The following is a 14,093-nucleotide window of genomic DNA, read 5'->3' on the forward strand; positions in this document are numbered from 1 at the left end:
ACCTTGTTCGCTGTCTAACTCCGAAACGAAACTTTCGGTTGCATTTAACTCCAACGGAGAGAAAAAAAAAAAATCCTTGGAGGCGAAATCAACAACCATTTTTAAGGAAAACATTTTCCGAAACATTCATTTTCTGGAAAACAAACCAAACCCAAGTTTAATTTTTTGTTCCTCGATCTAATAAAATAATATATTTTCGCATTCTCTAGGCTATAGCACTACCTGTACAAGTTGTTCAACCAATCTTGTTCATAAGCTAATCTTGAGTCCAGTTACAACTTGGACGACTACAGAACCCTCATACATCAATTTCATTTGCCGAGTCTGATGTAATCCTAGATGTTCTAGTTGACCGCTTCCAGTCGCGGGTTCTCAAATTGCAAGTGTTGGAGTTTGGCAACGGAATGTACTATTCGTCCGTCGAGTTTTGTCGCCACGAAGTGAACGCAGTTGCAGAATGTTCAAACCGGTAGGATGATCCATCAAACGGATGTAATGCTGCCGTTCGATGAATGGAATGAAAACCGTTTTTAACGAACCTAAAGGAGGATTTGGGAGGGGCAGGGGGCAAATTGAAAACTAGTCGGAAACTTGACGAGCCAAATCTGCAATTATCCCATAAATAAACCGGGAGGGAGGCCATGAGGATCAGGGAAAGTAATAAGAAAAGGAAGCGGAGGGCATCTCAGTAAATTCGCACCAGATCTGTCTTCCATCTCCAGGCTCCATCTCCTTCCTCAAGAGCCTCAGGCGGTTTTGCTTCCTCGCCAGGTTTCGTCTCTCTCTCTCTCTGTGCATCGATCTTCGTACGCTTTGCAAGGTTTGTGAGTTCCTTCCTTGGTATGTAGTAGCTGTCATGGGTGTAATCATTTGTGGGTCTGACTCTGTTTCGTCCCTTTTTTTTTTTTTTGGGATTGCGAGTTTTCGTTTCTGATGGGAGTCTCTCTGTTCCGTTCTCTGTGAATCCAAGCATGCCGTCGTGTTTTTTTGAGGTTGCCCGTCAATGGTGAAACCAGATTCTCTGCCCTAACACATCTCCTCTGTGTCTCTCTTCTAACCTCAGACTCACTCTCTGTCTCTCAGTCTCTCTTCTCTCCTGTCGCTCGGGCAGAACAGTTGAGTTCTCGAGTCACAGCTCGCCGACTCCGAGTCGCCGCTGCCTAGCTTGCCGATTTGCCTTCGGAACCCAGGTGGGTCTCGTTCCCCCTTTCTGTGTGTGTGCTTGTCAGATTGCAAGGAGCGCTGCTCCACGCGGGGCAACCGTCGGCCCGCCCTGTTTCGGCAAATTTGTGTCTTGATTCCTTGAATTGGAAAGATGAAGTGTAACAGGTTGCGGGTCATAGATATCTTTTTGTGTTTGCTCTTTTCTTGAAATGGTGTTTGATTTTACTTATTTGTATTAACTTTCAGGTGAATGAGTCTCTTCACTGTATAGACGCATTCAAATCTGGTAATGACCTCCTTTCTTTCTTTTTGATCACTAGAGTCAATTGCTTGCATTGCCCTTTACATGTAATTTTCTATGCGTAGCAGTTGTATAGTTTGTAAGGATTCATGCCTTCATATGAAATTAGTTTTGAGAGGTTCGTTTTCATCTGAGTTTGAAAGAGAGCCCTGCAATCTTCTCTATGTGAGGTTTTAGCAATTTCTTGATGCCGATTATGGCACTTTTTTTCATGACATTTGATTTGTCATGTTTGGGATAATTGTGGTGATTCTTTTAGTTTCTCTTCATTAAGAAAGGAGTCGTAAGGTAAACTGTGCAACCTTCGCAAGGGGGATAGGAAGACACCGGTCCTAATCACTTACAATCTTGCAAGGATAGATTATCTTTGGCAGAAAGAATACCATCCCTAAACAGAGTCAGTGTAAGTATAGAGCTCCAATAGAGGAACCAACTTCAAACAGCCAAGCCCTTTTCTAAATGGTCATTGTCGTTTGGGAAATAAGAGAGAGTGGTGAGGATGAAAGGTTGCATGGAAAATGAAGACAACTTCATAGTTTTATTAGTAGGGAAGGAGGCAAATTTAGACTTTTTAGCTACTTTCTTCCTAATTTTCCTTCTCTCTCTCATCCAACACAACCTCTTGAGATCTGCACAATCCCATAATTGGTTGCCTATTGCAATTTTATAATGAGTCTCTTGGCTGCATGTTGAGTCTTTGAATCGTTTTGGAAGGGTTGATTGAGTGACTCAAGATGCCCAATTTACTCCCCTATATCTTGAATAGTATAAAGGTTGAATCTTGAAACTTTAAACAAGATATAGCACGCTAGCGATGTTTACCTAATGAGGCTTCTATGAGTAAACTGTGGATTGATATATGGATCTGACATGGCTCTAAATTGGTGAATTGCAAGTGACTTCCAATTTTCAGCCAGAATCTCAGTTACATCAACGTTTTTTAGTTTCCACAATATGTATCAGTTAGTTTAGTTGCAGTCTGAAAACTCCTGTTGTTACCTGATGGGGCTGCAAGCGGACGGTTGATTAGTAATGTTGATGGCAAAGACTAAGATATGCTCTGAGAGAGAGAGAGTAGAACCAGAAGGCAAAGAGGATGCAGAAAGTATAAAGATAAAGAGCGAGAGCATTTCAGTTCAGTAGCTTGACTTTCTTCTCCACCTCCTTCCTCGAGAACGAGAGAGTTCATACTTCTTGATGAGGTTTCACCCAAAGACCACTTTAGCCTATAACTTCCTGCTCTCTCTTAGATTAAAGGACAGATAGAGCAGTCGTGGGAGGTTGATTTGTCCAGCAAAGAAAAACCTTGGATCGTGAGATTCAAAAATCAGTTTTAACCGTTCTTTGTTTTAGGGACGGTATCTTAATTTCAAGTCTCTTGGTTTCATAAGATGGGGAGTTGTTTGGTTTATCAAATGTAGTCTCAAAAGACAGTCCATTTGATGTGGCTTAGGGTCCCTTTGTCTAATCAGGTTGGTGATAAGTTGATGTGTTGTTTGGAATTCGTTAATCCTGTAATCGTTCTTATTCCTTTTCTTGACCAAATTTATGTACAGAGAACATTTTTAAGATTAGCTTTTGGAACTTGATGAGTCTTAACTCTTCTTGTTCTGATGGGCATTTGCTTGATCTTGTTATGGTTTTTGTTTATAGCTGGTAATTTGTACAATTTCTTGTGATCTAGAGGTTCCTTGAAGTTTCCAATCAACTGTTAAAAGTATCCACAACTGCAATTTTATTTTGAAGTGAATATACATGGCGAGTTGGTATTTTTCCTTTTCTAATAGATATTGTTCTGGCAATCCCAAGTTTTGAGCTGGAGCGAGAGCTCTTGCGCAACTAGAAATGGGAAAACTCAAGCTTAGCCGAGTCAAGTTCAAATATGCCTACATTGTTCTTGACTGGATCTCAAGCTCAAATATTGATACTTGCTGGAGCTCCATCTCAAATGTTGGTACTTGAGGGAGCTTGAGTCAAGTTTTCAAGTTTAGGAGACAGGTTGAGCTCAAGCAAGGAACTTTGATGTCTTAACTTAGCTCAACCATGCTTGGAGGCACCTGAAAGCATACTTTGAAAATCTCTTCACTTAAATAAATTACGGTAATTAGGAATAGGCCCAGTTTTCTTTTAAATTCCTGATATTTCAGAAACTTTGTGACCCAAGTCTGGCTTAATTTTGATTGCATTGATTGACGAAGATGATTTGATGTGCTTCGTGATCCTGATTTTCTTATTCTTTTGGGGCATATATTTGTCTTGTCTGTACATGTGGGGAAGGATGGGATTTGATATGCAATAGAATTTACTATATGGGAATGGATCATTGATTTGATGGACTTTCGGGGTTTCACTTTGGTGGGTTGGAGAAAATTTTACTAGTGACCAAGTGTCTGGCACAAAAGAAAATACCCGGTCAAATGAGTACTGAAGAAAGAAATTCTCATGTGCAATTGGATGCTCTCACCTATTGATTTCTATTATTGTAACTTCAACTACGATGCTTTAGATATTGCTTTGTTTTTACATGTAGATATGTCCTTGGGTGAGTTGGACTGCTCACTGATTTCTTGTATTACTCTTGGTCGTTAAATTTTTAAAGAACGCTTGAGAAAAGCATATCAATCCCTTTGGCTCTGGTCTGTTTTCAGAAATTGCTGATTGGCTGAAGAGCTCGTAGAACTTTGGCTAATCCAGTTGTATGGACTTTTAAATTCTAAGGGACATTGATAAGAAAGCACGTTTTCATCAGGGAAAATAGGACCTCTGTAAGACTTTATGGAACACTGGCAACTGCTCTATCATTGATTGTCCAAGTCAGAAACAAGCCGCACCACGTAGGAACACCGATACCAAGTGAAGTTCCATGTCAAAATCTTCCAAATTAAATTAACTGGATGGACTACATTGGATAATCATCAAAGTTTAGGACAAATTTAGTCTTAACTGAATAGTAGGTTTAGTGCTTAATGGTTTATTTTCCCCAAATTATTGCCTAGTTTGTCCACAAAAACATACCTATTAGACCGGTTGCTCTATTAAATAAGACATTCATATGAGTTCAAGAGATTGCTATCACGGCAGAACGCTTTGTCATATGTGACACTTAGTCTCACACTTTACAATTTTAACTCATGCTATTGCACGATTCTCATATAGCATATCAACGTCACATCTTTTTGTCCTTATCACTATGTACACATCAAATTGTTTTTAAAACAGACACAGATTACTTAATACATAAATAACATGTTGTTATTTACTCCACGAAAATATTAATAGGAGAGTAGTCACGTCTACTCTGTAATTGGTAAGGATTGAGCAGTCGAAAACTCCAATACATATTATCAGCCCATGGCCAAATGAAGCCAAACTTCTAAGGGATGGCCAAAAAACAAAAAAATGAAGCTAAATTTCTATGGAACCTTTCCCCAAAAGTTCAATTTGAGGATACCATATGGGTCGAAAAGTTCTATTTTGAGTTAAAAGAGTGGTAATTTAATCAATTACTCTATCCTTTAAAGAAATTCCATCCACGAAACAGAGAGGTCAGACGGCGAAACAGTTCCCCGTCACCGATCGCGTCCTTTGCAAAACTCTGAGCGCGACGAACCTTCTTGATAGCAAGGAAGAGCTCGAACAACGGCAGCTGAGGTACTCTTCCTCTTCCTTCGGCTAAGGTTTGGAATCGGTTTCTGCCATCTCTTCCTTCGCTGCTGCTCCTCCTCCTCCACTTCTTCTTCTTCTTCTTTCGACCGCAGGATCGCTTCAGAAAGCCACATCGGCGATCCGGGTCGCCGGCGATCCGGGATCTAGCACGTTCCAGATCATAAAATCGCGGGAGAATGAGCGAATTCTGGTGATCCTAACCTCTTCCTTGCTTTGTGGCGTTCGCAGGCCGTCGAATTGCTGGCGACTTTACTGATATTGAGTTGAGATCCCCGATGGACCAGGCAGAGTTAACCACAGAGCAGGTTCGTGTTCTACCCCACCAAAACATTCTTCATTCGTTACATATATTCTGTCCGTACCAAAAAGGTGGATAATTTTCCATGATATGCGCTCTTATCAAACAACGGAATGGTTGAGGCTGCATCTGGTTATTGATATAGGCATAAGTAAATTAGCCGACTTGCAAAATGGGTATTCTAGTTATCATGGGAAACTTTGAAAAATGCGGCCCCAATTCAATCCTACTGATTAATTCCCTTCTTTTATCACTTAAGGTGCTGAAAAGAGACATCCCATGGGAGACATATATGACGACGAAGCTGATAACGGGGACGTGCCTTCAGCTGTTAAGGCGTTATGACAAAAGATCGGAAAGCTATCGTGCTCAGCTACTCGAAGATGTAATGCTCGGCTGCCCCCCTTTGTTCATCAGTCTTTGGGCTGAAACTCATGCATATGTGCAATCTTGAGACAATGTGAGCGAACTGTTTTGATAGAATATAATTCTTATACTATCTCCCAACTTCCCCTTTCAGGATGGACCGGCTTATGCACGGATATTTGTTAACATCTTGCGTGACATTTTCAAGGAAGAAACAGTAGAATATGTTGTAGCTCTAGTTGATGAGATGCTCACAGGTGCTTATATGACTTTCAGCATCGTCAGCTTTCTATTGATCACGAGAAGTTGACCTATCTTTTACCCATCATGTGCAGCAAACCCAAAAAGAGCAAGACTGTTCCATGACGAGTCTCTTGCAAATGAAGATACTTATGAACCTTTCCTGAGTTAAGTATTTAATGAGAATGTTGGGACTTGTTACTGTACTTGTCATTGTCTCGCATTTCTCATGTTATGTCTTACTTCCTTCTGTTCTCTTATGCTGAAACTTCTAAGGATGAGGGCTTTTATACGAGTTATTGTTATGTTAATGCTAGGGTTGGACAAGGATTGTGGCATTGAATTTGTGTAAACTTTAATGTTTATATATCTTCTTGGATTTGCTAATTAACTCCTGATCTGAGCAATTTCATACCTCTTTGAATTTGGTTTATTTTATTTATAGTCCAAGAGCTTATGGTACAATTGGTTGTGCACCATTGTCTTCTCTTGGAAAAGCACAGTAAATCGTGAAGAGTAGTATTCAACTTCTACTGATGAGAACAATAAATAGCAAAAGTTAGTAAAACTTATCTAGCACAGGTTTCTGGAAGAGTTTGGCTATTGCATGGGCTGCTGGCCTAACTTTGATCCCAGTATAATTGTTCAATTTGGTTCCTGTATCTATTCATCATGGTTGATGGTTCTTCTTGTTGTCGTTCCTTTGATGCGAATCACGTAAAGAACAAATTGAATGGGCATTTGTTCATCTAAAGTTGGAGGTGGGATGGCTGTCCTGCTGAATGAGAATCATAGCCTAGATGCTTCCAGAAGTCACAGTTGGATTTTTGTTTCCTCATTTAAGGCTACATGAATGCCCTACAATGGTAGCCATACTTTTAGGTTTTTAAGTCAATGAAGTCCATTGATTTTCTACCACATTACCACATCTGAATTGTGCTCTCTGATAGGTTCCTAGTTGGCAGTTATTTATAAGCAAGTAGTGTTGATGGGAAATGTCATTGGGAATTGTGATGATCGAGCAACCATCAAATATGAAGGAAACAAGAAAATGACCTACCAACTATTAAGTCACGTGCTAAAATTCAACGTACTTGCTCTCCTGAAAGTGCATGGCATCAAATGATAAATTTAAGTGTTTCCAATTTGGCAAGATATTGGTTTCTAGAATCCAAATCTCTCATTTGTTGATTGATTCTTCAGATTGCTCTGGAAAGGGAACTGGTTCATACAAGAGAAGTGTTGTAGGATACTCACTCTGATAGTGAGGTATATTTATAATTTTGCTCCACTGACATTGAAGATGTCGGGGAAAGGAGACTTTCAGTAATTTCCTTGGTATGAACTACTTATGTGGATGTTAAAACTGTGTATGTTGTGGCAGTGCTAGGCCAAAAAAAAGTGATAGTTCAAAAAGAGGATTCACCACCATAGATGATGTTCTGAAGGGGCTTGTAGAATGGCTATGTGCACAGGTTTGTTTTTGACTCTGTAAGTAACTGGCCTTTTGTTATTCTGTGAGGATGGATCATTATTGGGGGCTATTGATGTTTGGGATGCTTATTCTCTTCATCAAAGACCCTATTGGTACTCTTTAATACTGCTAATTTGGCTGCTGAAAGTATAGAACATGGAGACAATTGGAAGTAGGCATAGCTAGCCCACCCCATGAAAGCGTCAGTGGTTTGATCATGAAGAATGTGTTGGTTGAAAATGTTGATCTGATGCTGTTCGTTACTGTGTGTTTTTATCATTCAAGATTTTTTTTTCATCTTTTACATACATAGTCTTGATGCTGAATTGGCTTTGCAGCTTAGGAAACCTTCCCACCCTACTCGAGGCATTCCTACTGCAATTAATTGCCTTTCAACATTGCTTAAGGAACCTCTGGTCAGATCGACTTTTGTCCGAGAAGATGGAGTTAAACTGCTGGTTCCTTTGATATCCCCAGCATCTACACAGCAATCGATCCAGGTACGACTATTTTCAACTGTAACGCTTGATAATGAGCATGCTCTAGTATTCTGATTGTGACCTCATCAAGGAAATGGTATTGTTGTTTAGCATATTTCTGACAATCTCTTTTTGGCAGCTTCTTTATGAGACTTGTCTGTGCATATGGCTATTGTCATATTATGAACCTGCCATAGAATACTTGGCGACATCCAGAGCACTTCCACGACTTATTGATGTTGTTAAATGTTCCACAAAAGAGAAGGTGTGTGGTCTGTTCTGCCTTTGATTTCTCCCTGTTTTTTTGAGTTTAGTTGATTCCAAGACCTCCCTCCCTCTCAAGCTCATTAACCATTGAACTTAAATCTTTCTCAATTGTTCATATCTAAGGTCCTTTTGGCCCTGAGCAAGTTTGCTTTCCCTTTTTTTTTCTCCTCCGCATCACGTTTCTCCAGATGATTGAGAGAATACATATAATGCATATGTCTTAACATTGTTAAGTTTTTGGTAGGTCGTCAGGGTTGTCATTTTGACATTTAGGAATTTGCTGCCCAAAGGGACATTTGGTGCCCAGATGGTAGACCTTGGACTACCCCAGATTGTTCAAAGCTTAAAATCCCAGGCATGGAGTGATGAGGTGAGAGACTTATCTACTCCTTTTCCACTTTGGATGAGACAGAATTGTTAAGTTTGTATAATTGGATGAATGAAAATTGTGATATGGCTTCCGATTATTTGTTAATTAAGTCACATATTTTCATTGGCCTTCTGTTTGCTAGATTTGTCTGGGAATTCTGGACTCTTTCAACCTTGTCGGCCTATAATGGTGTAGTCTAGGAAAGGCATAATGACGCAAATGGTGTAGTCTAGGAAAGGCATAATGTCATTATCCCTCTAGAAAATTAGTGCCTGGATTCTGATGTGAATGTCAATGACAGTATCGGTTTGTGAATATTAGTTTAAGCTAGCCCTAACTCTGTTTACTTTATCGTTTATTTAATGTAAATACCCCATGAATGGACATTCAAATTGACAAATAAATTCACTTGCTCGCAGAAATGAAAAGATATTAAGTTGTCCTAGTTCCACCAGTCTTGGAAAGGCAATCGTGCGATCAAATAGTTGTCCTTTGTAATCCCCGTGAAAATAGCTGACTTTATATGGGAAAAAGTAGCTTTTCAATGTGATATGTCAAGTTTGCGTTTCTCCTAGAGTCTTCTTTGATTTCTCTACTGTTGGGATGACATATCATGTCCAAACTTGCCGCAACTTCCCTTGAGCTCTATGTAGCACATATTCATGCGATTCTTGTTTATTCTTAATTGGGTACATTCACCTTATTAGGTGTTGCTTTTCCGCAAATCACTTTGGTCACACCTTGGTTTCTATTTTGCTACCACTTTCTTTCATACTCTAGTAGTTTTCTGATTTGTGCTATTGACTCTTTACATTATAGTTTTCAGTTGATTGGTCTCTAATGTAGACTTTATGGATTGTAAAATATAAATTCTGAGAGCATTCGCAATTTTATTCGACGTAGATATCTTATGGTGGATGTGGGTCTAGAGCTTGTGATCAGTATGTATTCATACACCAATGTACATGTGCCTGTATTACTGCGTACTTATATAGTTGATAGTTAATGGGACTTGGAATCTTGTAAATCTGTGAAGAATACTCCGTACTTATATAGTTGATAGTTAATGGGACTTGGAATCTTGTAAATCTTTGAAGAGTGCTTTTTCCAGCCATTTATTGTTGCCAGCCTGTGATAAATATTAGCTTGGAGCATAATAGAACTCTAAAATGAATGTTTTCACTTCTTGTGGTGGGCTTCTTTTTATTGGTGAAACATATCTGTCCATCATGTGGCACAGCTAGTACATAGTTTATGGTCTCTGCTTCATATGATGTAAGGCTTTTATTCTACTCTAACTGGATGCTGAAACCTTTTCAGGATCTACTGGAGGCTCTAAATGAGTTGGAAGAAGGATTAAGGGATAACATTAAGAGGCTGAGTTCTTTCGATAAGTACAAGCAAGAAGTCCTCCTTGGCCAGCTTGACTGGTCTCCTATGCACAAAGATCCAATCTTTTGGCGTGAGAACATCACACACTTTGAAGAGAATGATTTCCAGGTTTTCTTTCTATTATCGTTGTAGATACTTTGAAAAGTACTTGGTTTTTATATGCACGCACAATACAAGGAGGTAAACTTGGCTGACGTGATGGCCTTGGCGGTATCAAGTTTTTGGGTTGGCTGGTTTTGTGGAAGTAGCTGATCTTTTTATATTGGTATTTCTTCTTATTGTAATGTCCGTTGACTATCGTTCGTTGACTATCGTTGTTACAAAACAAGTGAAAATTCATGCGGAGATGTCCATTTCTCTTATCTTCAGCCATTTTTGTTATGCGTTATAATACATTGAAAGGCTTTTTTATCCTTTTCCACAGATTTTGAGGGTCCTTGTGACAATTTTGGACACCTCAAGTGATGCAAGGGCTTTGGCTGTCGCTTGCTATGACCTCTCGCAGTTCATCCAATACCACCCAGCCGGAAGAGTAATATTGTCTGATTTGAAGGCGAAGGACCGGGTCATGAAGCTTCTGAATCATGATAATGCGGAGGTCACAAAAAATGCCCTTCTGTGTAGCCAAAGGCTTTTCTTAGGTGCCAAGTACGCGAGCTTTTTACAGGCCTAAGCCAAATCCCGAGAGGGCGATCTTGCTGGAGTGCCTTACTGCTTGTGCTTTCTTGTTTATCAAATGTTATCGTCGAGAGGATCGATGTGTTTTTTAGTTGTTGGAATGCCTGGGTCTCCTTTTTGGCTGGGATAACATATGTAAACTTTGAGAGCTGTTCATTCTATCGGACCTCAAGCGTGTGGTGAATAAGTGCTTGTCTTTGCAGTATTTCTTGCCCGTTATGCGTAATAAAAATTCTTGTGAAGTTACCAACCAAGTCCCAATGGAGACTCTGCCAGAACGACAGTTCCCCCTGTCTAACTTTGTTATGTTGGGAGCTTAATCTTTTTGCATACGGTGATCTATGTCGGCGAAGCTCATCTAGGGGAAGGCCATGGAAATATCCGTTTGAAGTTCATTCTGTGTCTTATGAGGTTGGTCTCATAGCGGATGGGCGACCGGCACATCGCTTATTCACCCAGTGGATATAATCTTATAGTTATTCTATTCAATGACCTTTGCACGGGTAACTATTAACATCATAACAGCTAACCATTGCAGAAAATACCTTGCAGTTAGTATAAACATTTTGACCAGGATGAGTTCATTGCACTTATAGGTACAATGAAAGCCATTTAGGAATGCAAATTCTTCGGCTCTTTCGGAATTGAAAGTTCCAGGATTTACAGACAGAACTTGCAACTCTCATTGGGGGTGATGAAATCGTTCCTACATGCTTCAAAGGTTTAGGTGTAACCATAGAGAGGGAACTTTGACAATTTTGAGCTTGAGTCTTCTTTCAAATGGAGAAATCCGTTCATTTATTCGGATATTGCATTCGAAATTTGGTAGTTTATATGTTAATCCAATATATTTCGACAGTTCTTGAGAATTATTTCATAATCTTGGCAGAGAGGATATTCAAGATGGATCTTCGAAAAAATTTGATTTAATTCAATGGCTCAATGGCGATTATACTATCAAAGAGTGTTGTTTCTCTGTCAAAGCAATAGCCAATCGGTATTTTTTTTCAAATGAGGAGGATGAGCATTAGATTCGGTGAACAGCTTTAGTGATTAATTAGTCTTGCCACTGTTTGACAAGCCCGTCCAAAAGATCGGTCTTGTGTTCGTGTCTGGGATCAATGGGGTCGATGTACTTTATGAAGGTTGCTATCTATTTTTTTTTTCCTCTGCAGCTCTGTTACACAACCCATCTCCTTTCCAAGACCAGACCACTGATCCTTGTTTTTGCTTTCAGTTTTCATTGAATGGAACGTCGGTGACCACCATGTCGACCTCAAACGACAATGGTGAGAAGGAGGGACCATCTAGGATCTGTCTACTATCTATTATTCATCCTTTGACCATAGATAACACAACACATCACCGTTTCAATGTCCCATTGCTCTGACTCTCTTAGCTTTCCACTTTCAGATTAACTGGCCCATTTTTCAATAAGCGTGATTAATAATCAGGATGAACTTTGCATATATTCTCTTTATTCTTTACTTGCAACCTCTGGAAAAGAATAATTAAGTAACTAATAAGCCTCGATCATTAGAGGAGTCGAGTTTATGTAAGTAACTGCTGCACGTTTATATTTCGAAAATTAAAATTCACTTAAAATCCCTCTCTACTTCGCGCATTTGATTTATACGCAATATCAATGAAATTCAAGGAAATATCGTTGGCAATAATATAGATCGTTTAATAATAGATGATTGAATCATTTGGGTCACATGTGTCGACTCACCATATGCCTAATTACGAAAAATTTTATGTATCATGTTTAACTAAGATTGAATTTAGCTAGGACTATTTCCCTTTTTGAATTGAAATGTTTATTTGGTCATTTTATTTGAGAAAACATTTTCATTGAAATAACATTAACTCTAGGCTTGCATTTTGCTATATTTTTTTTGTTAGATGAAATCAAGGTAATTTCATTCTCTATGTTATGGTAATGATTATGTTAATAATTATCAACATTTTCTCTATTGCGTTATGTATTATGTCTAGTGTAGTCAATTTGTTAGTTATAGATATTCTTTTTGTTTCGGTCTGATGTTTTGCATCACATCAAGGGACAAAGTCAACTCTTCCCTATAATATCACATCGATATATTTATAGATTTCTCATCTCTATTACATAAGATTTGCGTGCACAATAAAGTCAATTTTACTTAAGTATCTATGTTGTTAGTGTCGGATATATTTACTTAATGGTTATACCTACGTAGATAAATTAAAATACTTTTATCTTAAAATTTTCACCAAAAGGAAAAAATGAAAAGACTTCTGTGACGACCCAGGCCTCACCATCCGCTTAACATGCTTACTCGCTTTGCTTTTAATTAATATGATAGTATACATATATAATCGGCGCATTCAAAAGACTATACCTAACAAGTTGGCCACAAGAACATGTAAATGCAAACACAAAACGGAGGCACTGTCACGCCCCGACTCTCAAGCTCGCGACATCCCTACCTTACTCGCCTCAAGTCATGAATGATAGCGTCCGAGGTAGCTATCGACCTACGAAATTACGGCGCATGCGGAACGTGCAATTCTCCCGGACAATTAATAACAACGGGATAGCATAGTAGGAAACTCAACACCATCAATTCACAAAAATAATTTCATTAAACATCAAAAGTAGACGAATCTTAACCCTACTGAGCTACAGTAAATAAGTACAACCCCATACTTCGAGGCGGCTCACTAGGATCTCAAAAAGACACGGGATCGGGTAAGGTTAAACTTTCGTCTACTCCCAAAAATCCTACCACAATCCTCCGGGTTCAACGCCCACGGCTTCCGTCACCGGCTAAAAAATTTTAACCACGACGGGGTGAGAAATTAATCTCGGTGAGCCAACGCCTAAGCCCGGTTAGGACGTTGATTCGCTCGAACACCCTAAAAGGCAATCACATCATCATAGAACAAATATTTCAATCACAGGCAACTTACCCTTCGGGCCACACGTAATGCAATGCGGACTCGACTCAACAGTCAACCAACCAAATCAATTCACCACAGCAAAGCATCACAGCACTTGCATGCACAGGACACCACATGTAGTCCATTTATTAACGTATTCGACCCGTATGTCTAGCATACTAGTCGGTTGGTGCTCTCCTGGCGGGACTAGGCATCGTCCCTTACTTCCGGCGACGGCGTCTGATAGTCCATGTAACTCCCTCAACCAACCGGAAGACAATGATTGTCGACACGGCACGGAGCTAATAGGAATCCTAAAAAGGCTTCGGCCCATCACAAGTCGCGACCGGTAAACGTACGACCAGAAGACAATGATCGACGCGCATCCAACAATCGGAAGACAATGATTGTCGGGGACCGAACGACCAGAAGACAATGATCATCGGAATTATTCCATTATGTGACCACTTAGGCAT

At 39.6% G+C, this 14,093-nt stretch overlaps 3 protein-coding genes across 14 annotated transcripts in view; all 3 read left to right on the forward strand.

Moving 5' to 3' along the window:
* The first annotated feature begins 771 nt into the window (after positions 1-771).
* Positions 772-14,093, forward strand: part of LOC115732880 (protein RMD5 homolog) — a 100,205-nt gene continuing 86,883 nt past the window's right edge. For 2 of the 10 annotated variants that reach the window (XM_048276295.1, XM_048276335.1), the window contains exons 1-2: positions 772-872; positions 1,084-1,190. The gene's annotated coding sequence lies outside the window, so the exon portion shown is untranslated. Of the gene's footprint in view, positions 873-894; positions 1,191-1,410; positions 2,110-14,093 lie in introns of those variants that run through there. The other 8 variants (XM_048276290.1, XM_048276312.1, XR_004014427.2 and 5 more) reach the window with 7 other exon arrangements.
* On the forward strand, positions 3,311-10,690 carry LOC125314503 (V-type proton ATPase subunit H-like). Its single transcript, XM_048276878.1, has 12 exons — positions 3,311-3,419; positions 5,360-5,436; positions 5,689-5,814; positions 5,950-6,052; positions 7,253-7,304; positions 7,420-7,510; positions 7,658-7,774; positions 7,848-8,009; positions 8,128-8,253; positions 8,500-8,625; positions 9,946-10,125; positions 10,442-10,690. The coding sequence occupies exons 1-12, from the start codon at positions 3,311-3,313 to the stop codon at positions 10,688-10,690; spliced, it is 1,518 nt and encodes a 505-aa protein (XP_048132835.1).
* LOC115753816 (V-type proton ATPase subunit H-like) lies at positions 5,006-10,949 on the forward strand. Of its 3 annotated transcripts, none has more exons than XM_030692640.2 (12): positions 5,006-5,142; positions 5,360-5,436; positions 5,689-5,814; positions 5,950-6,052; positions 6,131-6,203; positions 7,239-7,304; positions 7,420-7,510; positions 7,848-8,009; positions 8,128-8,253; positions 8,500-8,625; positions 9,946-10,125; positions 10,442-10,949. In XM_030692640.2, exons 2-12 carry the CDS (start codon positions 5,407-5,409, stop codon positions 10,688-10,690), a joined length of 1,332 nt encoding a protein of 443 aa, XP_030548500.1. In that variant the 5' UTR covers positions 5,006-5,142; positions 5,360-5,406; the 3' UTR covers positions 10,691-10,949. The 3 variants fall into 3 exon arrangements, with proteins under 3 accessions (XP_030548500.1, XP_048132233.1, XP_030548499.1); XM_048276276.1 differs by having other exon boundaries at positions 5,006-5,116; positions 5,224-5,436; XM_030692639.2 differs by having other exon boundaries at positions 5,006-5,116.

This window comes from Rhodamnia argentea, chromosome 1 (assembly GCF_020921035.1).
Source record: "Rhodamnia argentea isolate NSW1041297 chromosome 1, ASM2092103v1, whole genome shotgun sequence".
Taxonomy (NCBI): domain Eukaryota; kingdom Viridiplantae; phylum Streptophyta; class Magnoliopsida; order Myrtales; family Myrtaceae; genus Rhodamnia; species Rhodamnia argentea.

Bases quoted from the DNA above. Each gene is read 5' to 3' on its own strand.
- LOC125314503 (XM_048276878.1), top strand. From the start codon at position 3,311: ATGGGAAAACTCAAGCTTAGCCGAGTCAAGTTCAAATATGCCTACATT. The intron at 8,254-8,499 runs GTGTGTGGTCTG...AGTTTTTGGTAG, and splicing joins AATGTTCCACAAAAGAGAAG to GTCGTCAGGGTTGTCATTTT. The intron at 10,126-10,441 runs GTTTTCTTTCTA...CCTTTTCCACAG, and splicing joins TTGAAGAGAATGATTTCCAG to ATTTTGAGGGTCCTTGTGAC.
- LOC115753816 (XM_030692640.2), top strand. From the start codon at position 5,407: ATGGACCAGGCAGAGTTAACCACAGAGCAG. The intron at 5,437-5,688 runs GTTCGTGTTCTA...TTATCACTTAAG, and splicing joins CAGAGTTAACCACAGAGCAG to GTGCTGAAAAGAGACATCCC. The intron at 6,204-7,238 runs TTAAGTATTTAA...TTGATTCTTCAG, and splicing joins ACTTATGAACCTTTCCTGAG to ATTGCTCTGGAAAGGGAACT.